Source organism: Eschrichtius robustus, chromosome 12 (genome assembly GCF_028021215.1).
Source record: "Eschrichtius robustus isolate mEscRob2 chromosome 12, mEscRob2.pri, whole genome shotgun sequence".
Lineage (NCBI taxonomy): Eukaryota > Metazoa > Chordata > Mammalia > Artiodactyla > Eschrichtiidae > Eschrichtius > Eschrichtius robustus.
Genome location: NC_090835.1, coordinates 86790610 through 86815048, shown reverse-complemented (window position 1 = coordinate 86815048; position 24439 = coordinate 86790610). Strand labels below are relative to the sequence as shown.

General features: G+C 40.2%; 2 protein-coding genes and 1 long non-coding RNA gene across 5 annotated transcripts in view; 2 read left to right on the top strand and 1 right to left on the bottom strand.

Moving 5' to 3' along the window:
• Nucleotides 1-81: 81 nt before the first annotated feature.
• LOC137772886 (zinc finger and SCAN domain-containing protein 12-like) lies at nucleotides 82-9173 on the top strand. Its single transcript, XM_068557037.1, is given in 7 exon segments — nucleotides 82-130; nucleotides 2041-2499; nucleotides 2631-2778; nucleotides 7861-8308; nucleotides 8310-8557; nucleotides 8560-8640; nucleotides 8643-9173. Coding segments are annotated over 6 exon segments (1563 nt in total). The 5' UTR covers nucleotides 82-130; nucleotides 2041-2100; the 3' UTR covers nucleotides 8882-9173.
• Nucleotides 8808-24439, bottom strand: part of LOC137772922 (uncharacterized) — a 21755-nt gene continuing 6123 nt past the window's right edge. Inside the window, exons 2-4 of the long non-coding RNA XR_011075602.1 lie at nucleotides 11696-11769; nucleotides 9040-9165; nucleotides 8808-8920 (exon numbers count right to left, since the gene is read on the bottom strand). This is a non-coding gene — a long non-coding RNA (uncharacterized lncRNA). The remainder of the gene's footprint in view (nucleotides 8921-9039; nucleotides 9166-11695; nucleotides 11770-24439) is intronic.
• ZSCAN16 (zinc finger and SCAN domain containing 16) overlaps nucleotides 15537-24439 on the top strand; it is a 20949-nt gene continuing 12046 nt past the window's right edge. The window contains exons 1-4 of one of the 3 annotated variants that reach the window (XM_068557056.1): nucleotides 15537-15615; nucleotides 16194-16660; nucleotides 17654-17792; nucleotides 22083-22777. In XM_068557056.1, the coding sequence (XP_068413157.1) occupies nucleotides 16277-16660; nucleotides 17654-17792; nucleotides 22083-22603 (1044 nt within the window). In that variant the 5' untranslated portion in view covers nucleotides 15537-15615; nucleotides 16194-16276 and the 3' untranslated portion in view covers nucleotides 22604-22777. Of the gene's footprint in view, nucleotides 15616-16193; nucleotides 16661-17653; nucleotides 17793-22082; nucleotides 22778-24439 lie in introns of those variants that run through there. The other 2 variants (XM_068557057.1, XM_068557058.1) reach the window with 2 other exon arrangements.

Genomic DNA, 24439 nt, shown 5'->3' with positions numbered 1-24439 from the left:
GCACCTTTCCGAAGCCGCCGGAAGCGCAGGCGCAGGGCTGGGCCGGGTTCGCGGACGCACTTCCGCCGCCGGCAGGTCTGGGGCTCCGAGGGGCTGGGTAGGTCCGGGGCACCGCCTTCCCCGGGCGCTGGTAAGACAGGCGGGAAGACGGCCCCGCGTCGGGGCCCGGGAACCCCAGGTCGGCTGGGCGCGGGGGGGGGAGGAGCCACCTCCTTGCTCAGTCGGCGCTGGAAGTGCCCGCGGAGACCCCGCAGCAGCCGGCCCAGCTGGCGGCCGGCGCCCCAGAACGTTTCTAAGTCTCGCACTCCTGGGTTACTGGTGCTAACACGAGTAGTTCTATGCTGACCACCCGTTTGTCCAACGTGGCCGCCTACTCCCGGAAGCCTTCTGTGGTCTGCCAGGTCCTTGTGGCTTGAAGGACACAGACAGCCAACACCTCCTGAGCCTTGCGCTCGTGGTTGGTCACAATGATGTGCCAGTGCGGTAAATGAGAACGGGGTTTGTAGTCTAGCCTGTTAACTCACTATATTGTCTTGCTCTTTCGAAGATCCAAACTAGTGGAAGACATGTATAAGTGGCTCCATGTCCTTTATCTTGAATGATTCCTAAAACAATCTTTCTCCAAGCCCAGTCTAGAATCCCCTAAATTAATCTTTAGGGCCGGGAAGGTGAAGGTGTTTTGGAAAGTTGCCCATTGAGTAACAGATGCTAGGCGCAGAGAAGGCACTAGAGGGCCTCCTTGCATCGTCCTATATTCTGTGCCCGGAAACCTAGAAGTGTACCTGAGCTCCAGAAGTGATCCCTGGAGCCAGCACCTGGATGACCAATTCACAGTGGTAACTGCATCCCTCTAACTGAGGTCTTACTAAGTGCCAGGCACTGAATTTAACTGATTCTCAAAATAACCCTATGTAATAAGGTCTGCCGTTTAGTTAATCGCACTGTAACATTATTTTCCTGGTTTTGTAATTGTGCTGGGGTTATGTAAGATGTTAACATTAGGGGAAGCTGGGTGAAGGTTATGGGGATTGTTCTGTACCTTTTTTCTGGCAATTTTCTATAAGTTTAAAATTATTTAAAAATAAAACGTTTAAAAACCTCTACGATATTTTTGCAGAGGGGAAAACAGAAGTTTAGAGATGTTAAGCCACCACACATAAGAAAAGAGGATTCAAGCCCAGGTCTTTTGGAATCCACAGCCCGCGCCCTTAACCACTGCCTGCCATGCTAATTAGTTGGTAATCCACATTTCCGCAAACCCATAGGCCCTGCTTAAGTCTGTTGCTACATGGAAAAGTGAAACCACATACCCCCACACAGCCTACTACCTACACTAACATAATTTGACTGTTCAACTGTCTTCCCTAAATGTAACTCCACTATTCCACTTCTTTAGCAACATACCTTTACTATTCCAGGAAATTCTTGCCCTAGAAAGTAAAAGTTGCCGATAATTATATTTGTTTCAAGAACTTGCCCCTCAATCCATTTATGTGAACATCAAACTCTTCAACTATCAACGGATAGGATCTAGACTTTTTGCAACCAGCAACTCAAATTCTGCACCTTGCTGTGCCCATCAATCCTAAACTATTGTATCATGATCCTTGCCCAATCCTTATCCTGCTTTGAAAGATCTGCCTTAAGCCCCCAAAACCTCATAAATACCCTGTCTTTGCCTTCTTCCCTGGGAGACACCACTAAGACTCTGTCAAGTAGTGCTCTCTAAGAACAAACTTGGGTTGGCCTTATCAACTGATCGTTTTGGTGTTATTTGGAGGAAGCAAGCATCCAGCAATATTCCCAGTATTGTCAAAAATGCAGTCTCCTGACAAACTTCCCTTCTCCTACTTGGAAAAAGGTTTGAATTGCCTTAAACTTTTATTTTTTTTTTTTAGTTTTCTTTATTGAATTCTCTTTAATTTGGGATTGAGCCTCCTTTTTCTTCTAAAACAGAAAGATTAGACTTAGTGTGTGAGCTCAAATATTGAATCAGCCTGCATATACGAATGTTTTTAACTATGGTTTCTGTAACCTTAGGAGTGTGCCCTAAAGGATAACACGTATCAGCAATCCTCCTCTTGGCCCATTGGAGTGGGAATGGCTGCTGTTTTCCTTCCAAATGTTCCTGAAGAGCCAAAAGAGCTCTTTGAAGTAACTAATAAAAAAAGGCCTGCTGTGGGTCAGAGATCTGGCACAAAAGGGAGCAGCCAAAACAACCAGGAGTTATTCTGCCAGCGCTTCCAACATTTCTGCTACAAGGAGACTCTCAGGCCCCATGAGGCCTTGAGCCAGCTCTGCGTGTTCTGCTGTGAGTGGTTAAGGCCTGAGATACACACCAAGGAGCAGATGTTGGACTTGCTGGTGCTGGAGCAGTTCCTGACCATCCTGCCTGAGGAGCTCCAGGACTGGGCACAGGAGCATCAACCAGAGAGTGGGGAGGAGGCGGTAGCTCTGCTGGAAGATCTGGAGAGGGATCTGGATGAATCAGGCCAACAGGTAGGAAAGGGCCCTATGCTCAGCGGAGGGATAGTTGGGAGTGAGCATCCAAGCTGGTCCTTTGTGGGGTCTCTGGGTATCATTTACTCTGTGGGCCCTTCAGATGCCTAAATGAGCTTGCTTGTCCTCAGGTTTCAACCCAGGCCTGTGCACAGGAAGTGCTTTCTGAGACATCAGTACCTCTGGATCCATCTAAGAAAGCAACATATCTACAGCGTCAACCCATGGAGATCCAGCTTAAGGGTGAATCTCAGGACCCTCTACACCAACAGGATTGTGGTTAGTGTTGACACTTAGGTCATATGGCTCCCCTGGAGACCTTAGAATCGTTCATCATTCAGCAGATGTATATTGAGTACTTATTATATGCCAGGCACTGTGCAAGGCACTATGTGTAATAAACAAAGTGGACATGATCTTTGTTTTCATGGAGCTTACAATAGTCTGACGACAGAGGCATTAAACAAACAACCACACAAATAAATATGCCATGATAGATTGTATATGGGGGGAGAGGGATGACAGAGAAGGTCTCTTTGAGGAAATAACATGGTAACTGAATCCTAAAAGTGGAGTAGGAATTAACCAAGTGAATAATAGAGGGGAAAAGCATTCCAGGCCAAAAGAGCATGTGCAAAAACAAGTGTGAAAGAAATTGGTGGGTTTGAAAGACGGCCAGTGTGACTGGAACGTGGAGAGACAGGCAGAGTAGCAGAGAGAAGATGGTCAGGAGCCAGAAAATGGGGGCTTTGTGGGTCCTGTTAAGAAGTCAGTAAATCTCTACCTTTCACTGTGTGTAAGCCTAACTCTGGGTTCTCTGAGGATCCCTGCCCTAAAGGAGTTGAGTATCCATAAAAAGATAGCTGTTGATTTGAGACAGTGAATGATTATGTGCCAAATTGGAGATCATGATTCTGAGGAGAAGGAATCTACCTCTTCAGGCCCTGGTGGTAGCAGAATGGCTGGGATTTGAACTGGGTCATAAAAAAAACGGGTAGCATTTCACTGGGCAGAGAACATCAGGAAGGCTGTTGCTCATACTCACTCCTCTTCTAGCTCTCTCTGTCCAGAGACCCTGTTCTTCAGCTCTTCAGTGGAGATTTCTAGTTATTTAGCCCTTTTTTTTTTTTTTTTTAATTTGTTTATTTATGGCTGTGTTGGGTCTTCGTTTCTGTGCGAGGGCTTTCTCCAGTTGCGGCAAGTGGGGGCCACTCTTCATCACGGTGCGCGGCCCTCTCATTATCGTGGCCTCTCTTGTTGCGGAGCACAGACTCCAGATGCGCAGGCTCAGTAATTGTGGCTCATAGGCCTAGTCGCTCCGCGCATGTGGGATCTTCCCAGACCAGGGCTCGAACCCGTGTCCCCTGCATTGGCAGGCAGATTCTCAACCACTGCGCCACCAGGGAAGCCCGTTTAGCCCATTTTTTTTCCTCCCAGTGCTTCTTTCCTTCCCTGTCCTATCAGACCCATGACATATTTGGGTTTTACTAATATGCTCAACATTCTCCCGGCCACCCTCACTGCACTGCCACACACATCACCACCCTGTTGGACTCATAAAACACCACCTGTGACCATACCTTCTCCACTCGCCTGCCAAACCAACTCAGAGCTATTCTTCAAGACTCACCTCAGCTGTCGCCTCCTTCAGGAAGCCTTTCTTGATACCTTCCTACATGTTTGAGTTACGTGATACCTCTTGTGCATACCTCTGTCACAGCAGTTAGCATATTGTATTTCCACTTCACTTGTCTGAAGCTCCTTCCGTTGATTACAGTTGGTCATTCTTAGGAACCAGTTTCTTTTTTAAATGTGAAATGGACATTTTCTTTAATAGTAAGATGTTAGTTAAGTTTTCTGACATGTTTTATCAATTTCTGAGGCACCGTTCTTGTATGCCAGCACCTTTGCTCTGGATTCACTCTTGTTGAAGTTCATCCTTTAATAATTATTTTATTGAGTCATTTGTTGAGACGTGGATGGATCTAGAGACTGTCATACAGAGTGAAGTAAGTCAGAAAGAGAAAAACAAATATCGTATATTAACGCATGTATGTGGAACCTAGAAAAATGGTACAGATGAACTGGTTTGCAAGGCAGAAATAGAGACACAGATGTAGAGAACAAACATATGGACATCAAGGGGGGCAAGTGGGGGGGGGGGCGGGTGGTGTGATGAATTGGGAGATAGGGATTGACATGTATACACTGATGTGTATAAAATGGATGACTAATAAGAACCTGCTGTATAAAAAAATAAATAAAATAAAATTCAAAAATTAAAATAATAATAATAATAATTTTAGCAAGATTCTTCGGGTAGTAGACTTAGTCTTTGCATGTCGGAAAATACCCTTATTTTTCCCTCCCTCCTTTTTAATCATGGTTTAGCTAGGGTAAAATTCTAATTGATAATTTTTTTTCCTCAGCATTTTGAAGATACTACTTCACTGTCTTCTAGCTTCTATTTGCTATTAAAAGGTTACTATCAGTCTTACTGCCTTTTAAATTTTTTTAGGGATTCCATCTTTATCCATTAGTGGCTTTTAGATTTACTCTTAACCTTTATGATCTGAATTTTCATTAAAAAGTGTGTCCTGATAGGGTTTTATTTTTGTTTGTCTTGCTTCATCTGAAAATGCTCTTTTGCTCTAAGATCTCATGTTTTTCTTCAATTCTTGGAAAATTCTCAGCTACTAATTCTTTAAATTGTGCTGCTTTTAAAATTCCTTATATTATTTTCTTCTGGAACGCCCAGAATACACTGATTAGAACCTACTTATCAATCTATTCATTTAGCCACTTTTTCACATATTTTATGTCTTTGTCTCTCTGTGGTACATCCTAGTGGATTCCTCTTCTGTTATCTTTGAGTTTATTGTCTCTAGTTTATCCACTTCTAAAATTTCTATTCAGTTTTTATACCACATATCTTTGTTTCATTTTTGCTTATTTTATTTCATAATTCCATGCTTATTTGTCATGGATGGTATGTCATCATTTATCTCTTTTAGGTATCTTTATTCTACTAATTTTTTCAGGATTTTTGATGAAAATAACTTCATCTGGATTGAATTCATGTTCCAATTGACTTTCTGAACCATCTTTCTTAGTGTTCAATTCATTCTGAAATTTTCATATCTAGGCTCACTTTGAGTTCTTTCTGATCTGTTTTACATCATCTGCTTCCATGTTTAGCTATTCTGTTGTTACTGTTACCTGGCCCCCTGGAACCAGGTTTTAGGGCTCCTGTTTCATGTCATACACAAATATCACCAGTGTAGTCACAGGCTTCCAGGTGGCTTGACATGGTTCTTGGTCAGAGTTGTATCTTTCTCTGTTTGTGTCTGTGTGCTTGTGTATGTGTGTACCTGCGTGTCCCACCCAGCCTCTGGCATCAAGCAGTGAGCTGGTGCTACTCCCTCCTTTCATGGAGTACTTTTAGGTCCCCATTTTCCTCTGGGACTAAGACTTCAGTCACTCTCTGGGGCCCAGCAGACCCACAGCTTCAACTGTAGCCACCATTGTGTATTTTTGTTTCCTTTCCGGTCCACAGAGATGTTTATCTTACTTTTTAGCACAGATGGGTTTTTAGATTTATTTTTATTTTTTACTCAGTGTATTTAGAGCTGAAGTGTGAACTCATGGCACCATCCTGCCTAGAAGTATACCATTTTCCCCAACCTTTTTTAGACAGTTAGAAATTGAGTTTCTATGCTGTACTTTTTTATATTAATCCATAAATTTTTTTCTCATGCTGATACGGATTTTAGTTCTATTATATGTGCAATGCTGTTTTGCAACCCATCTGCAGTAGCCATTTTTTATTTGCTAATGGCTCTAAAAGACTATGTTCTTGCATAAATGCGTCTCTTTGTGTAATTTGCCTTTAAATTCTACACAGATATATCTAAGGTAACTGTAACATAAATTAAAGTTTTAAAGCACCTAAATACTTTAAGATAACCTTACATAAACCACTAACAATGAGGGTTTTTTTACCGTAGTGGCAAGCTGGTTTGGTGAGGAAATTATTGCAGGTTCCTGTCCTAAAAGGAGACCCCGAGGAAAGGCTTCTCTCACTTTTGGCAACATTCTTTCTCAGCTCTGCCTTATCTCTGGGTTTCTGCCCTTCACAGAATGGGCGCTCCAGGACCCAGAAGTGGCTGTCACTTTTCTCAGGCAGACTGCCAGTGAGCTTCTTCCCTCATCCACACTCTCAGAGATCTGGAATCTGCTGTTTGACCATGGCTCCTTCTCATCGCTCATCCCAGAGTCTCTTTAGACAACCCATTTTGGCACAGTCAGCCCAGTGTTTCTGCTCAGAGTTAGGTCAGACTTGTACTACATCCTAGATCTTCAACTGGCTCCATAGTAGTCTTTCCATTTTTTTTCCCATTTAATATCTTTTATAACACAAAGCAAACCACTTTTCCTTGCATTATTTCTACATGGTTATAAATTCTTCCTTTTACTCTGGGTCCTAAAAATGTGATTACTTCAGGGAGAACATGGCTTGAATGGGACAATCTCACTTTTTTTCAGAAACTGTTGATCATTGAGGAAGTGGCCACATCTCCCACCCTGGAGGAGTAGGGGGTGTTGGGACTCTGCTCAAAGGAACCTCTGTAGGAAAGAAAGGCAGAGGAATTATGGAATCATGCTTTCCTTGGGTGAGGTCAGATGGGAGTCTAGGGTCTGCTAAAGAACCTTCTCTGTGCTAGTACTGGTTTCCTGGGAAATCTCGAATGACCCACAGAGTGTAGCTTCAGGTCTGACAGATTTCCAGTGTTCTTTGCAAGAAGAGTAGTAATGTCTCTGGGAGCTAAAGCAATTTCTGTCTGTCCCCACATGAGAACATCCTCTTTTACCCCATGTGTCTAGACTCTAATCTCTTTGTCCTGCATGTTTACAAATGTGATACTTCTCTGTGGCTGATCCCAGAGGCCTTCAGAGCAACCTGAACAGAACTGTTTCATGACTCCAACTTGGTACCTGCCACTGTCAGCTTCCTGTTTTATTTTGTTCCTCCCACAGTTTCTGTTCTTTCATCCCTCTCTACTCAACTTTTGGCCTTCCTGGTGAACCCATTCTTATCTTAGGTCTTCTTCTGTTGTTTATGATGCTTGTTCATTGGACCACTCTTAATCCTCCCTGATTTTTCTCCACTTTTTTCTTGAATCACCCCCTCCCAGTCCAGCCACTGCTAGTCCTCTCTTCCTTTGCCATCTCCCAATTTCCTCCTCAAACGTTGTAAAACCATTTTGTTGGTATATTGAAGCTGTGTACTTCTAGTATAAGAGTTTCATTTTATTTCCTGTATATTTCAGTGACATTTGAATACTGTATTTTTTATTTCAGATGATGTGATACGAATTGAGAAAGAAGAATTCATTCAAAAGCAGGAGCTTACTGTAGATATGGAATCCCAAGAAAAGTTATCAGACCAAATCAATGGAGAGGCTCTTGAATGTGGAGAAACCCAAGAACATGAAGGACGGACAGAAAGATATCAGAGAAACACTTCAAATGACAGAAGATATAAATGTGATGAATGTGGAAAAAGATTCACTCAAAACTCAAGCCTCATTAGACATAAAAGAATCCACACTGGAGAGAGACCCTGTTCATGTAATGTATGTGGCAAAACTTTCATTCAGAGCTCACAACTTACTGACCATCAGAGAATACATAGCCAATTAAAACCGTATCAGTGTGATGAGTGTGGGAAAGCCTTTTATTACGGTTTACACCTTGTTCAGCATCAAAGGACCCACACTGGAGAAAAACCTTTCCAATGTAATGATTGTGAAAGCTTTTCATTACAGCTCAGGCCTTATTCAACACCAAAGGACCCACACAGGAGAGAAACCATACCAGTGTAATGACTGCGGGAAAGCTTTCTCTCTGAGCTCACATCTGATACAACATCAGAGAGTCCATACTGGAGAGAAGCCATATCAGTGTAGTGAGTGTGGGAAAAGCTTCAGCCAGAGTTCAGGCCTCTTCCATCACCAGAGAATCCACAGTGGGGAGAAACCATATGAATGTGATGAGTATGAAAGGCTTTCAGTCATAGTTCAGCTCTTGTTGGACACCAGCGAATCCACAGTGGGGAGAAACCATATGAATGTGATGAGTGTGAAAGGCTTTCAGTCATAGTTCAGCTCTTGTTGGACACCAGCGAATCCACAGTGGAGAGAGGCCCTATGAGTGTGATGTGTGTGGGAAAGCTTTCAGATATAGCTCACATCTTCTGGGACACCGAAGAATCCACACTGGAGAGAAGCCCTATGAATGTGATGTGTGTGAAAAAGCTTTCCGGCAGAGCTCACACCTCATTGTACATCAGCGAATCCACACTGGAGAGAAGCCCTGGTGATGTCAAGAGTGATGTAGAATTTTCCATCTATGCGCATTCCTGTGGGACATCAGAAAAGCACAGCTAGATGTAGGGAACTCTGTGATCACTATTGCAATTTCAGCAGTCTTTTGAAAATACTTATAGAGGCTGAAATAGGCAGGCACCTGACAGCTTACCAAGCAAGACGTTGTGATGTTCTGCCACTAAGCACATCATGTGATGAACTGGGACTTTGGAAGGGCTCATTCCATATTCTCAAACTTTTCTTCTCTGAAGCAAGTGGCTCAGGCAATCTAAATGATCTGTTAGACAAACAACAAGATTTTAGAGATTACTACTGTTTCTTTTCCCCTTCCCTTTCTATTCTCCCGTTTTCTTTGGAGATGGAATAATAATCTTGTCTAAAGTGTGAATTTAGAATTAACATCTGATCTGCATTTTTTTAAAAAAACATGAATTTTTGGTTAGCTTGATAAAATACATTAACCAATCAATTACATACACTAAAACATTGTGCAATACAAAAGCCACTTTGTAATATTGGAATGAACTATGATTTGCGCGGGTAGGATGAGTTAGTGGCAGTAGAGCAAGAAGATTTACCATGCAATTTCCCAGTGACCTTTCACATCTTAAACCAGAGAGGGCAAATAGGCCAATGGGCTGTAGTTGGCCTGCACATGCATTTTTCTCACAAAGTTTTTTTGTTTTTTTTGGTGAGATAAAATTATTGCAACTACTTAAGTTCACATAAACTCTGACTTTCCAGATTCTCTTACAAAAATGCATAATGTGGCAACCCTGGGCACCACATTCCCATGTGGGAACAACTGACTGGAGCTGATTATCACTGTTGTCTAGTTGGACATGGTCCCCACTGCCACACAGATTCCTACTGTCTTATGTACCCCCCTTAATTCATTTTGTCTGTGTGAACCCTGCCCCTGCCCTAAGGGTTTCTCAGAGAGGCTTCAGGGCTCTAGGTCCCTTACCACCAAAACAGCTTCATTTTAATTAGTTTTAAATATTGGCCTCCTAAATAAGATTTCTCTGAAGAAAGGGTTTTCTGCTAGCAACAGTTTGAAGATTTAGATTAAATAATAAATTCTAAAATGTAACTTTTGAGCACCTGAAGGTAGAGGAAAGCCACTTTAAAATTTTCTTTAGATAGAATTTATAGGTAATCTATTGAAAGTCAATTATAATAGCTTCTAACCAAATTCTTAGAGACCAGTTAATCAGGAGAGATGAAAAACATAAAAACACACATGAAGGGAGTCAACATTAAGTGAAAAATTGAAAAAACGCAAGGCCAAAAGCAGAGACCATTTGGGAAAGAGAACCGTTGAAATGTGAAACATTCAGTAATAGGAGCAGTTGTGGGAAAGCAGTGGGATGAGGCCTTAATGGGAGAGTAGGCAGAAGTGAAAAGAAAAAGCAGCTAAGAAATGGAAAGATGGGGATAAACTCTACGAGAGGAGGAAAGCGAAGAGAAGTTAGGGAGAAAAGGGAAAGACCAGAGATGCCAGAAAAACAAACTTCGAACAGGAAATGGAAGCAAAATTAGTGAAAACATAATAAATGAAAAAGCAACCTTTAAAGAAACATGAAGGGGAAGTTGAGGGTTTGTAGAGGCTACAGCCCATGTGTTGATCGTTGACCTCCCAGTGACTTCAGAGTAATAATCAACTCTTTATTTCTATGCCATGTAGGCCAAATCCCTCATATGAAAGGTCCTAACCCAAACCTGAGTTCACTACTCTATGTACCACTCAGGATCCTGGTCCTGCATGGGTCTCTGAGTGTTGAGACACAGGACGCCCCTCTTTACCACTCTAAGCCCCAACTTGTTGAACTCTGCTCAGCCTGAACTCTACCTTCTTAGCAAAACCAAACAAGCAGAAGGATTCTCCTGAGGAGCAATAGTATATTCTTGGCCTCTCTCTGCGAGGCATGTGGCTTGCCTGTTCCACTAAAGAGGAAAAAGCATGCTGTGAGATAGTAATATCCATTATAAATTAAATAATAATATATGCAAAAGGAAAAGCCCTTTGCAAAGTATAACAATAATAGCTACCATCTGTTGAACCGCTGTGTCCCAGACATTATACCAAGCACCTTATGGTCAATATATACCTCATGTAAACTTTCCATCTCTTCTATAAGCACTATTTATTATATCTCAATGTCTACATATAATTTATTCTTATGAAAAGCGTGTAATAAAATGAAAAGTTTTTATTACATTAAAATGTTAAATAGCCTGTTAAAGTGCTTTTAGAATAAAATCACACAACTATGTAAAACAGATTAAAAATATCAAAAATTGGAAGGGAATGACAACAAAATATCAATAGTGACTGTATTTAGGTGATGAAAATGGAATGATTCTCTTCTTTTCTTTCTACTTGTCTTATATTCCAAATGGAAAAGTTAGAATTTGTCCTACACATGTAATAAATACTTTTAAAAAATTAAAATGCTACAGAATTTTCTGAGTCTTTCTGGAGATGATTCTATGATAGTTTTTTCAATTATTTTCTTTAGGATTGGTTTATTTAGATTTTTCTACTTCTTGAATGAATTTCGGAACTAACGGTTTTTTCCCAGAAAACCATGAATTTCATTAAGTTTTTTTTTAATTTTGGTAGCATACTTACCTCCTCATCTGCTATTATTTGTCATTGATAACTTAATTTTCGTCTCTCACTTGGATTTACCATAGGTTTGTTGTTTTTATGGGCTCATTTACAAAGATTTCATTCTTGGATTTATTTATTAATGTGACTTTTTCTATTTTTAATTCATTTACTTTTATTTTTCTTTTCTAACCTTTTCCTTGGGGATTTCTTTCTCATTCTTTTTCTGGTTTCTTGAGTTGAATTCTTAGTTCATTTATTTTCTCTCTGTTGAAATAATGAAAGCAAGTGAGTATATACATCTACCATGTGCTGATATTTTTAAAAAATTGTCCACTAGTGTTTTTTCTGGGTTTTTGTTTTGCTTTGCTTTGTTTGTTGGTAGTTTTGGAAGATATAACTAGAGGGGGAGAAGGAAGGACTCTCCTTGTCATACATAGACTGTCTGCTTATGCCTTAGTAAAGAGGTCAGAAAGGCTTTATCCAAGTAGAGGAAGGACATGCCTAAGCCAAGGGCAGAGCCAGGATTTTAACAGGATCTGTGACAGTGGTTGGAAGACTCATTTTGTCTGGTGTTCAACCACTCAAGTTACCACAGCTGGTGCTCCAAGGCGCTGGTGTGTTGATTCTCTGAAGTTGACGAGTGACTGAAGCCAGGGGTAGCTGAAGAATACTCTGGGCTACTCAGTAAGTTCACAGCCTCTAGCAAGGTTTGTGTTTGAAAACCTGATAAGAGAATTTTATACAACAAGGCACTAAATAAGGAGGGAGAAACATGCTAAGAGTGCACCATGCACTAAAGGGGAAACAGGAAATAGTTAAGCATTTTCTAGATTTTTTACTTGCTCGTTTGTCTATGAGGGACATATTATGCCACAGTCAAGGGAAAGGGCTTTGGCTTTCCATCATGTAATTCTAATGAAAAAAGAACAGGGGTTATCCTTTGCCTAAATTTTTCTACCCAGAGAGGAGAGTTTTCTAAAGCTTACTTGAAAGTCACTCATTTTTACGCTTTCTAAATGTTCCACCCAGGTTTACTTGATCACTTATATTTGCCCAAAGCACAGGGAAGTTAGATCTGATTTTCATCTTAAAGGAGTTATACTCTTTTACAGGATGACTTGTCAGACAAAGAATTTCAGAGAGAGAAAAGAGATATTGATGGCATTCTCCAAACAGGAAAATTGTAAGTTGTGAAGAATAAATAGGGTTTAAAAACAATTATCTTTTTCTATTTACACCAGTATTAAGTTTTTATAAAAAATTAAACCTTAACAGAAATATATAATGTATAAAATGCAAGTTCTCTGTAAGTTTACCCCAAGTGATAATCACTGAGAACACGTTTAAGATGATTATTTGACAAAAATGATCATATCATACTGTTTTGTAACTTACTTTTTTTACTCAATATGTCTTTGGCATCTTATAGTTTTTAGTTTTAAAAGTGATTGGGTATAAAGGCTTCCCTGGTGGCGCAGTGGTTAAGAATCTGCTTGCCAATGCAGGAGAAATGGGTTTCGAGCCCTGGTCCAGGAAAATCCCACAGGCCGCGGAACAACTAAGCCGGTGCACCACAACTACTGAGCCTGCGCTCTAGAGCCCATGAGCCACAACTACAGAAGCCCGCACGCCTAGAGCCTGTGCTCCGAACAAGAGAAGCCACCACAGTGTGAAGCCTGCACATCAGAACTAAGAGTAGCCCCTGCTCGCTGCAACCAGAGAAAAGCTCACATGCAGCAACGAAGACCCAACGCAGCCAAATAAATAAAATAAAAATTTTTTTAAAGTGATTGGGTATATAGAAATTTAAATTCCCAAATGCTGGATATTTGGGTTTCCCAGTTTAAATAAAAACTGTCTTTTTGTACACATGCTCAAACATTTGTATAAGTATTTTATATGGATAATTCAAAGAAACTAAGTTGCTGGATCAAGGAGTACGGACATATTAATTTTAAGAGGTCTTGTCTTCCAAAAATATACAACAGTGCCTCTATTTCCACACACTTTCTAATATTGAATATTATCGATTTTTTGTCTTTAGTAATCAAAAAGATTTTTTAAATCTCATTATTGTTTTAATGTAAATTCTTTAAGTAGTAAACTTGAATACTTTTTAACAGTCATTTTTGTCTATCAATATTTATGTTCTATAAATGAAGACTTAGGTCCTTTGCCAATTTTTCTACTGGCCTGTTCACGTTTTTCTTTTCTTTTTTTTTTTTTTTAAGAGATCTTTGCTTATTAGGAAAATCAGCGCTGTGTCTTTGAGATGTGTGGTATATTTTACTCTGAGCTTATATTTTAGGTGTTTTTTTTTTCATTCAAAATTCCTAAATTTTTCCATCACCAGTTCCATTTATCTTTCTCTTCATGGTTTTTCAGTTATGTCTTCAGGGTTTTTTATGTCACACTTAGAAAGTCCCTCCCCACTCCAAGGTAGCAATAGCTTCACACTTACAAGTTTATTTTTAACACAGCAGCCAGAAAATCTTTTCAATGCCTAAGTCTGATCATGCTACTCCTCTGCTCAGAAATTCTGAATGGCTTTTCATCTTGGAGTACAAAACAATATCCTTGCACTCACACAAGACCCTCATCTCTCTCTCTCTCTCTCTCTCTCTACTCCCAACACCCTTTTGCTCCTTCAGCTCCAGACACATAAGTCTCCTTCCTGTTCTTCGATTATTTCAAATACTCTCCATTCCAGGCCTTTGCATTTTCTATCCCTCTCCCAGAAACGCCTTTACCCCTAGGGCCCACTCATCTCCCTCAGTCTTTGCTCAAGTCAATGTACTAATGAGGTCCTCGATGACCACCCTATTAAAATTGCATTACTACTTCATTCTCATCCCAAACTCCATATTTTCTTTATTTTCTCCTGAGTACTAACAACCACCATCTGATACACTATATATTTTTCTTGTTTGTTTATTGCCTGCCTCCCTACCCCCGCCCCCCACACACACACTTATAAGTTTTATGAAGGTACGGGCATTGTTCTACCTTAAACTAGTTCCAGCTTCTAGAACAGTGCCTGGCACAGTAGGTGAATAATAAATATTTGTGAAAGAGAAAGAAGGAGAAAAAAAAACTAAGATTTTCTTACCCATCAGCTTGGCAAAGATCAAAATATTTTGTAACATTGTGTTGGCAAGTATAGGTAAACATCGCAGATTCATTCTATGATTAGTAATTTGGCACTAAGAAAAGTACAAATGCCCCTACTCTGTGCTCTAGTAAATCTTTTTCTAGGAATATATACTATGGGTATATCCTTACACACAAGAAATTATGATGTTCAGAGAAATTTATTGCAGCATTGTTTGAAAAATAAAAGAATGGAAACAACATACTTGACCATCAATAGTGTAATTATTAATAAATTATGGCATAATTGAATACTATGTGATTATTCTTTTTAAAAAAGAGTAAGATGGGAGAAGCCCTTTATGTACAATCTCCAAAATCAATTAGTAGGAGGCAAAAAAAAAAACCAAGTTGCAGAACTGTTACCATTTGTGTATGGGTGTGTGTATTTGGGGGTGAAGGTGAGGGAATCTAAACCTGCGTAATATACCTATGGAATGATATAGTATATGTCACGAAAAACGGTTGTCAAATCTAGATGCGGGGGCCAGTTATCCTTTTTTTTTAAATCTTTTTTATTGAAGTTTACTTAATTTACAGTGTTGTGTTAGTTTCGAGTGATTCAGTTATACCTATATTCTTTTTAGATTATCTTCCACTATAGGTTATAATTCTTTTTAAACATTGAACCATGTGAATGCATTACATACCCATATTACTTATTTAATAATTAAGTGGGGGAAAAAAATCTTGAGAGGGAAAACTTTTTTTTAAAGAGCAAAAAAAAAACCAGCTTGCGGGCGCCTAAGTCCCATCAGTCAAACGTACAGGAACCGGGTCCTCCGCGGGCTAGAGCTGAGGGTGGGAAGCCCGGCAGACGCCACCGAGGCGAGGCTTCCTAGAGCGGCCCGGAAGTGCCCAGCTGACAGCAACCCAGCGCCGATTGGTCGGTTTGAGTCTAACCTTTGTTCGGGCCGCCCAAAAGACGCTAGCTGTCGCACCTGTACCTCTCCGAGCGAGGTGAGTCTCTCCCTGCTCCTGGGTGGAGGAGGGGGCAGGGCACAGTCGTGGTCTGCAGCAACTGTCTCCCCACACCTCCCCCTCACAGGCTGTCCCCTCCCTCCAGACATAGCTGCGAGAGAGGACTTGGGCCGACATCCCGGGAGAACGGAGCGAAAGGGAACACTGGTTACGAGTTGCTCTGCGAGGGCATTCATCTAACTACCATCCTGCGTTGGCGCATGTACCCCACAACCAGTGCATCCTAGGGACCCGTACATCTCAGGTTGTGGAATGAAAGAGCTTTTTAACAACGCTGTTAATACTTAGCGTTTATTTAGTGCTTGCTCTCAGGCCAAGGACTTTGCATACTTATTTAATCTACACGTCGACCCTGTGAGAAACACGAGAATTTTTACAGATGAGGATCTAGTAACTTGCTCTAAATTACACAACAGCCCAGATTCAAATCCATGCTCCTGCTTCAGTGTTCTTATTTACAGCCTCCTATCAGACGGTTTTCTCTACTCAATTCTGGTTGCTTCCCTTTATCAGTGTTTATGTTCACAGCAGCTTTTGTCATTTCTCTATGGTAACAGATTTTTCTCTGAGACAAGATTCTAAGAGATTCTCCTTGAATCAGTTCCAGATAGAGGATTAATCTTCTGAAAAACAGCCCAGAATGGCCACATCCCTGGAACCTGAGGAACAAAAAGGACTTTTAATAGTTAAGGCAGACCATTATGGGGGACAGGACTCCATCTCACAAAAGTACAGTCCTCACAGAAGGGAACTCTTCAGGCAGCACTTCAGGAAGCTCTGCTATCAGGATGCACCTGGACCCCGTGAAGCTCTTACCCAGCTCTGGGAGCTTTGCCACCAGTGGCTGAGGCCAGAATGCCACACAAAGGAGCAGATTTTAGACCTGCTGGTGCTTGAACAGTTCCTGAGCATTCTCCCTAGGGACCTGCAAGCATGGGTGCAGGCACACCATCCAGAGACTGGAGAGGAGGCGGTGACTGTGCTGGAGGATCTGGAGAGAGAGCTTGATGAACCTCGAAAGCAGGTGGGAAGGGGGCGGTCATTTGGCTGTGAGAGATCAGGGTATAGACCAAGCCAAAGCAAAAGCATATGAAAGAACACCTGAAGGTATTTAATATGTTACCCTAGAGAAGAACAAGGCTTAGGGACTGACTGCCAGTGTCAAATAACTGAAGTGTGACTAAGTAAAAAGAGACACTAGACTGATTCTATGTCAGTTTGGAAGGCTAGGATCAGTGAGAAGCTGTAGGAAGGCAAAAAGGTATCAGAGGAAAACAAACAATTTTCTAACATTCACGGTTACCTATACATAAAATAGGCTACCTTGTAATAAAAAACTCCCCTTCAAGGTGTGGTTCAAGTAGATAATAAGGATAATACAGAACAGCATGGTCTAATTGTGACCCATTCACATTTAATACATGTAATTAAATATACATTTAATATATGGTAATTAAATATAATGTGAGCCCTATATGTAATTTAAATTTTTAGTAGCCACATTTGTGAAATTAAATATATTTCATTTAACCAAAAATATGTAATCAATATTAAACATGAGGTATTTTACATTTTTTAATTTCAGTTTTCAATATTTGAATGTATTTTACACTTCACATATCTCAATTTGTATTAGCCACATTTCAAGTGCTCAGTAACCACATCTGGCTAGTGGCTATCGTATTGGACCACATGGTTATAGAAGAAATGCCCCCATTTGGTGGAAGTTGGGTTCAATCTTTAAGGTACCTTTCAAGTCCCAAGACTCTATGATTCTGGACCTCTGCAGATCACTGTTAGAGGCACTGAATTTTATTCTCCAGTGTCCTGAACTGTATAGGTTAGACTCTGTCTCTTCATTTTTAGTCATTATTGCCATTTGCAATTGAATGAGAATTTGTCCTCTTTTCTATGGCCCTGGTCCCTGGCACATGCTTCTTTTGATCTTTCTCTGAAGTTCTTTCAGTTCTTTCACAAAATCTACCTTGCAAGCCCAATCATACTTCATTGTTCCCAGGTCCCAGCCAATTCAGAAAGACAGGACACACTTTTGGACAAGTTGGCCCCCTTGAGAAGGCCACATGAGTCACTGACTATCCAGCTCCATCACAAGAAGACCCAGCAGGAGCAGGAATCTGGGGAGCCCCAAAGGAATGGTAAGGAGCAGGAGTTTGTGTTTATGAGAGAAAAGCTGGTTCCTTAGGTTAGAGAGGAGCTTTCTCACTTTCATCCTCTCCCTTTTAAGTTTCCCTGCTTGTCCTTCACCTCACTGTGGAAGATGCTATCTCCCTTCCTACCCTTGCCCTGTCATGGAAAGAACTATATTTCAGTTTTTCATTAGACTTAAAAGCTGCTATTTGGCCCATGGGGTGGGGGAGGAGTTCACCAGATGTAATCAATGCTACTAATAGAACACAAGATGAGGACTGATAAGAGTCCCTTGAGTTTGGCATTTAGAAGTTAATGAGTCTTAGCAAGTCTTAAGTCTCCTGCCTTATCAGGAGGCAGAAGCTGAAAGAGGCAGACTATTTTAATAAGCTTTAGTAAGCTTAACTATGTGGAATCCTCACTTCTTTTCTGTGAGAAGCCATATAAGCTTCTCTCCTCACCTTTGAGAGAAGACAGGACAGGAACTTATAAAATACGTCGCAATTATAATTTAACGTGTCTATTTGCTAAATTCTATTGCATAGAACATAGAGAATTATTATTATGACTAATGGCTTATCTATGCAAAACTTTAAATTCTAGATACCTTTCCTTCTGTTTTTTTTTTTTTTACAAATACTTCTGGACCAGTTTCACTCTGCTTCCCGTTAATGTAAGTCCAGAAAATTACACACTTCCTATACCTAAAATTATAGAGGTTTACACATGTGCTGCTACCAAAATAACCTTTCAAGGGAATACTATACAGTTAAAATATGAATTGTATTTTCTTAATCTAATCTACCAAAAGATACTTCATGAAATCTAGCTATCCTTGAGGCCTATGACTTCTTAGGGAAGTCTACTTTGTCTGCATTGAACAGTATTAATATGACTTTTTTCTAAGGTACAGCCCTGGCAATCTTACACAATTTTTATCTGTGTTCCCACTACCACTATACTCCCCGCCAAAAAACAGACAAGCAAAAAATAAAACCACCAAAGCAAAACCAAAGGAAAAAAAGAAAACAACCCTGCAGAAATCACAACAAATACATTTGAAGAAATGCCTCTCAACTTTATTAAAAGAATGTGATATCTGGTCCAAATTCTCATTTTACAATTAAACAGATATACCCACAGTGATTGTGACTTTTCCAAGTTTCCATAAGGAGTTAGAGGGAAAACTGGGTCTCCTGCCTACTAGTAGAACAATTTTTTAAAACCATCATGATAATATACCAAAAAGCCAGTGTCTTTTAAAATAAATTTATTGTTAAATAGACTTTTTCTTTAAATTATTTATTTATTTATGGCTGTGTTGGGTCTTTGTTTCTGTGCGAGGGCTTTCTCTAGTTGTGGTGAGCGGGGCCCACTCTTCATCGCGGTGCGCGGGCCTCTCACTATCGTGGCCTCTCTTGTTGCGGAGCGCAGGCTCAGTAATTATGGCTCACGGGCCTAGTTGCTCCGCGGCATGTGGGATCTTCCCAGACCAGGGCTCGAACCCGTGTCCCCTGCATTGGCAGGCAGATTCTCAACCACTGCGCCACCAGGGAAGCCCTAGAGAGACTTTTTTATGCAATATCTCATTTTAAAATTTTCATTGTATCCATATCAGCAAGATTATTAGTATTAGCCGTTGGCTAGGGTAATGGGACTCGTCTCTGTAAACATACCTGGAAATTATAATAGTGGTCACTTAATACAGAATTATCTTCACATATGAGAGAACTTGGAGAACCGAGTGTCTTGCAGTTCTTTGTAGCACATTGTCAGGTATTTCAAAGGGAACTTTTTGGATGTTCTCTTAACCCACAACACTGACTCTCCGGTAGCAGTAAGTGATAGTCTACTTTGTTCCAGTTTCACTTCAGTCAGCATTTAACCTTGTTCTTTCCCTCTAGACTGTCAAGCAAGTTGTACGTATGGTAATCAAATGGTCTTTATGGACATACCCTCATCTCAGTGACCAGCAGGACTGGGCTTATCTGGAATGTAACTGATAAGGACTCTTGGATATGCCAAAATAAAATTGGAAGAATGGCCCTGGCAGAAGATGCTAAAATGAAATACTCCTAATTTAATCAGTTCTGAAACAAGATCTCCTAGAATCCTATTAGCCTGGGAATAGCTGGCACTTGGAAGAGATACATAAACAAAGCCCTGAAACTCCAGTTGGCCAAGTAGACTGCAGGTCCCTGAGATGAGAAAAGTTCCCATTTGACAGTTTCCATACAATTTTCTTTATGTTGTTCAATTGCAGATGTAAGGGAGAGGGTTATAATTTGAATTGCTGAACAAGGAAAACTGACGCTGTATTTAAAAAAAAAAAATCTTTTGAAGTCCTGGTGAGGGATTTTTCTCCAGACTTCTCCTGAAGTTGTAGGAGAGAGACTCATCCTAAGGACTGGTAGATTCCCCTGAAGGTGGTAAACTGACCACAAGTGCCAACTCTTTGTATCCTTTTTAAAAAGATATTCCTCTTCATCAGTAAGCCACCGAAAACCAACCATCAGTGACTCCAGTATGTAGAAGAAGCTGTGGAGCCAATATGTTGACATTTGAAAACACTTTTCTTAATGGTATGGGGGTGTCTCTGATTTCTGTGATTTGCTTAATGATCATTAACCTACTAACTTAGCAATACTTCTGCCACACATTATACTTTTACACATGCTTTATCATACATTTCATCATCTGATCAAACTATAGGAAAGGAGGAGGGCACAGAGGTGATAAGGAAACCAAAATGGTTATGATCTGCCAACATTTAAACAATTATCAGCAAAGCCAGGACTGATATCTGGACTTTCTGGCTCTAATCCAGTCCTTGTAATTTCTAGCCTGAGATAATATGGTATTTAGGTTCCAAAACAATATCATTTTAGAGCAAATAACCAAACTTTAAGAAATATATTGCCTGATTAAAAAATATATATTGTAAGGAGGAAGGTAAGATTTGAGGAAGATTTGGTAGGATGGGGACGTTGTGATGACAATGAAGAATGGGGTTCATGGCGCTCAGTCCAGAGCCAGTGTTTTCCATACCCAGCCCAGGCACTGAAATGTTCTAATAGCTCTTGCTGCTTCTTCCGTCATACCGAGTGAACCACTGAAAACTATATGTGATTAAATGATTGTTGTACAGTTGGGATTCCTAGGCCTGTTGAGATGGAGGTTTCATCATAACCAAATAGGTGACACCCAGCATTAAGACCAAATAGGTTTACTCCCTCCAAATCATCAAAACACCTATTTTCTTATAGAATTCAACTCAACAAATATTTATTGAGTACTTGCTATGTGCCAAGTTCTATGCTTAGCTTGGGGTTGAGGATATGGGGATCAGAAAGAGGGAGAGAGCACATTTGATTTAGGAGGTTAGGGAAGACTTCCTGGAGGAGACAGCATTTGAGATGCACCTTGAATAACAGTTAGGCCAGTGGCTCTCAAAGTGCAGTCCCTGGACCAGCAGTGTCTGTCATAACAAGAAGAGCAAATTCCAGGGCTCTACTCCAGGCTTATCAAATCAGAAGCTCTGGGGGTAGGTAGCACAGCAATGTTTTGATAAACCATCCAGATGATTCTGATGCACAGTAAAGTTTGAGAACCACCAAGCTAGGGTTTAGACAGGAGGAGATGATAGGGAGGACATTAGTTTCAGAAAAAGGATTCAACCCAGCACATACACCAGACCATCCACTGTCACTTCCTGCTTATCTTCCTCCATTTATCCTGACCTGCATGCTCTCTCTGCTTTTAGCTAACTATTATTTATACATACTTCCCTCCTTTAATGGTTCCGACTCACTATATTCCTCTCAGACCCCTGATCCCATTACCTTCTCCAGTCACTTTTACTTGGTTTTACTCCCACTTACTACCTAGGTTTCAGACCCCTCATGTTTCTCCCAAAATTTTACCTCCCTCCCCATCTGTTTTCTAATCTCCCTGTTTATCCCTCTTAATTATCCTTGGCATGTGTGTAGTCCCCACTTACCACTCTGCATTTGCACAGGATTGCCAGGTAACCCCTTGTCCACATTTTTGCCTTTTCCTCTCTTCATAATCTATTCACAAATAATGTATCCTGCTATCTTCCTTACTGGCCTCTTCTTTAATTTCTTCCCTATATTGTCAATATATGTTTTGATGGTGCCAAATATCTAATTTGTGCATTGCATGTGACTTTTCATTTTTATAACACACTTTTAACATTTACATGTTCTTTATTCCATAGGCTTTTTGCTTCTTAAACCTAGAATAGGACCTGTTTGTATACTGTTAATTTGTTACAGGTGATAAAACCAAGACTAAGAATGAAGAGTTGTCCCAGAAGGAAGATATACCCAAAGACATGGAATTCCTTGGGAAAATAAACAACAGACTTACCAAAGCTATTCCTCAGTATCCTGAATCCAAAGATGCTATTGAAAGTGAAGGCAGATTCGAATGGCAACAGAGGGAAAGAAGACGCTATAAATGTGATGACTGTGGAAAAAGTTTCAGTCATAGCTCAGACCTTAGTAAACACAGGAGAACTCACACTGGAGAGAAGCCCTATAAATGTGACGAATGTGGAAAAGCCTTCGTTCAACATTCACATCTCATTGGACATCATAGAGTACACACTGGAGTGAAACCCTATAAATGTAAAGAATGTGGGAAAGATTTCAGTGGGCGCACAGGTCTCATTCAGCATCAGAGAATCCACACAGGTGAAAAACCCTATGAATGTGATGAGTGTGGGAGGCCCTTCCGTGTAAGTTCAGCCCTTATTAGACATCAAAGAACTCATACAGCAAATAAGCTCTACTAATATGGTGTAACGAACAAAAGTTAGACACTCAGGCCTAATTAGTTATCAGAGAAATCTGCCTTGGAGACCTTGAGTATCCTGATGTAGGCAAAGCTTCAATCATCATTAAAAATTTCTCTGGCACCAGAGAATTTACATGAGTAAAATTTCCTTTTATTTCTAAAGTAGTTCAGTTTCTTGGAAGGTACTAAGAGTTATTTCAGAAAGCCTTGTCCACTGCCAGCATTGCTCACTTGCAGCCCAAGATAACCATGTTTCCTGGTTGAAAGATGTGAATTCTACCTCTCGACTCTGGCTCCTTTTTCCTTGACCACTCAGGGTATGACTTTAGGCAAAACATTCATATTTTCTCTGCCTTCATTTTCCCATTCTGTAAAGTGCAGATGATATAATAGAAGCCCACCAGGTATGCTGTATTAAGTTAAAATAGATGAAAACTGCTTTTGAAATTAAGAACTAAAACAATACTATTTTCCCCCATCATTAGTGATATAATGGCCTAAATATCCCTTATCTTAAAGTAGGGAATATAATAATTTTGTGGAATATTGTGCTTTGCCAATGATAAAAAAAATGAGGAAACCACCAGAAAAGATAGCAGGCTAAGAAAAACATTAAAATGGAGAGGAAAGCAATAAGTCATCAGTGGGAGCTGCTGGGAAGGGGGATGATGGAGTGTGTTAGGGATCTGTAACTTTGGATAAGTCACTTCTGAATCTCAGGTCATTTAAACTGAGGGAGATGGAGAGAGGTTGGTCTAGAACTGCACTGTCCAATATGGTAGCCAGTACCCACATGTGGCTATATACATTTAAACTTAACGGAAATAAAGTGGAAAATTCAGTTCCTTGGTGACATTAGCCACATTTCAAGTGCTTAATAGCCACGTGTGGCTAGTAGCTACAATAATGGACAGCACAGATCCATTTTTTATGACTGCAGAAACTTCTCAAGGACATTGCTGTTCAATCATTGGTAAGGTACCTTCCAGCTTTGATACATGATTCTGAGTTCAGGAAGGTAGCAAAAGAGATACCTGAAGAGGCTGTAATAGCAATAGGAGATAAAATACAAACACCTTAAAACAAAGTAATTTAGTAAAAGTAATTTTGTGGTACTTTTTCAGCCTTAGAGAGTGTATTGTAATTGGAGAAAGATGATTATTAAGTAAGTACAATAACCTAATAATCAAAATTGAAAGCTTAACTTACTACCTCATCTCTATAAAAAGAGTGTAATTACCTTTACAAGGTAACATCCCCTGTCAGTTACCCTATACTAGTGAGAAACTGGGACTCTCAGGACACTAATACTTTAAGACACAGTGAACAATTTAGTTTTTCTTTGTCTGTTGGCTTCTGAATGTATTAGCATTTCATGAACGTATTTGCGACAGTTTTACATCACTAGTTTGAGAATTTTATAGCATGACAGGAATTGTGACCAAAGGCCAACACATTCAAATTTACAACACCATCAAACTGCCACGAACCACTGATTCTAGGAATACCCATCACCAAAATGATCAGTAAGTGATCTAATCTCTTACTGAAGACATTAGTTACACATACTTGCTTTGATAGTAGGAAAAGCACCAGAATTATTTTGTGTCTACTACTATTGGAAGACGACTCTTAAATCATTCCTCATAACACCATAAACTGAGCTTCTATGTCTTTTGAACATAATGCTCCTTTTAAAAAAAGTGTAAGTTTACTTTGAATGTATACATCAACTGATACAAATATTTTAAGACATCAAGTTTCACACTCATACTTGTTTTTTCGCTTATCTGAGCACTATTTCAAAACATTTGAAACAAAGGATTTTTTAATG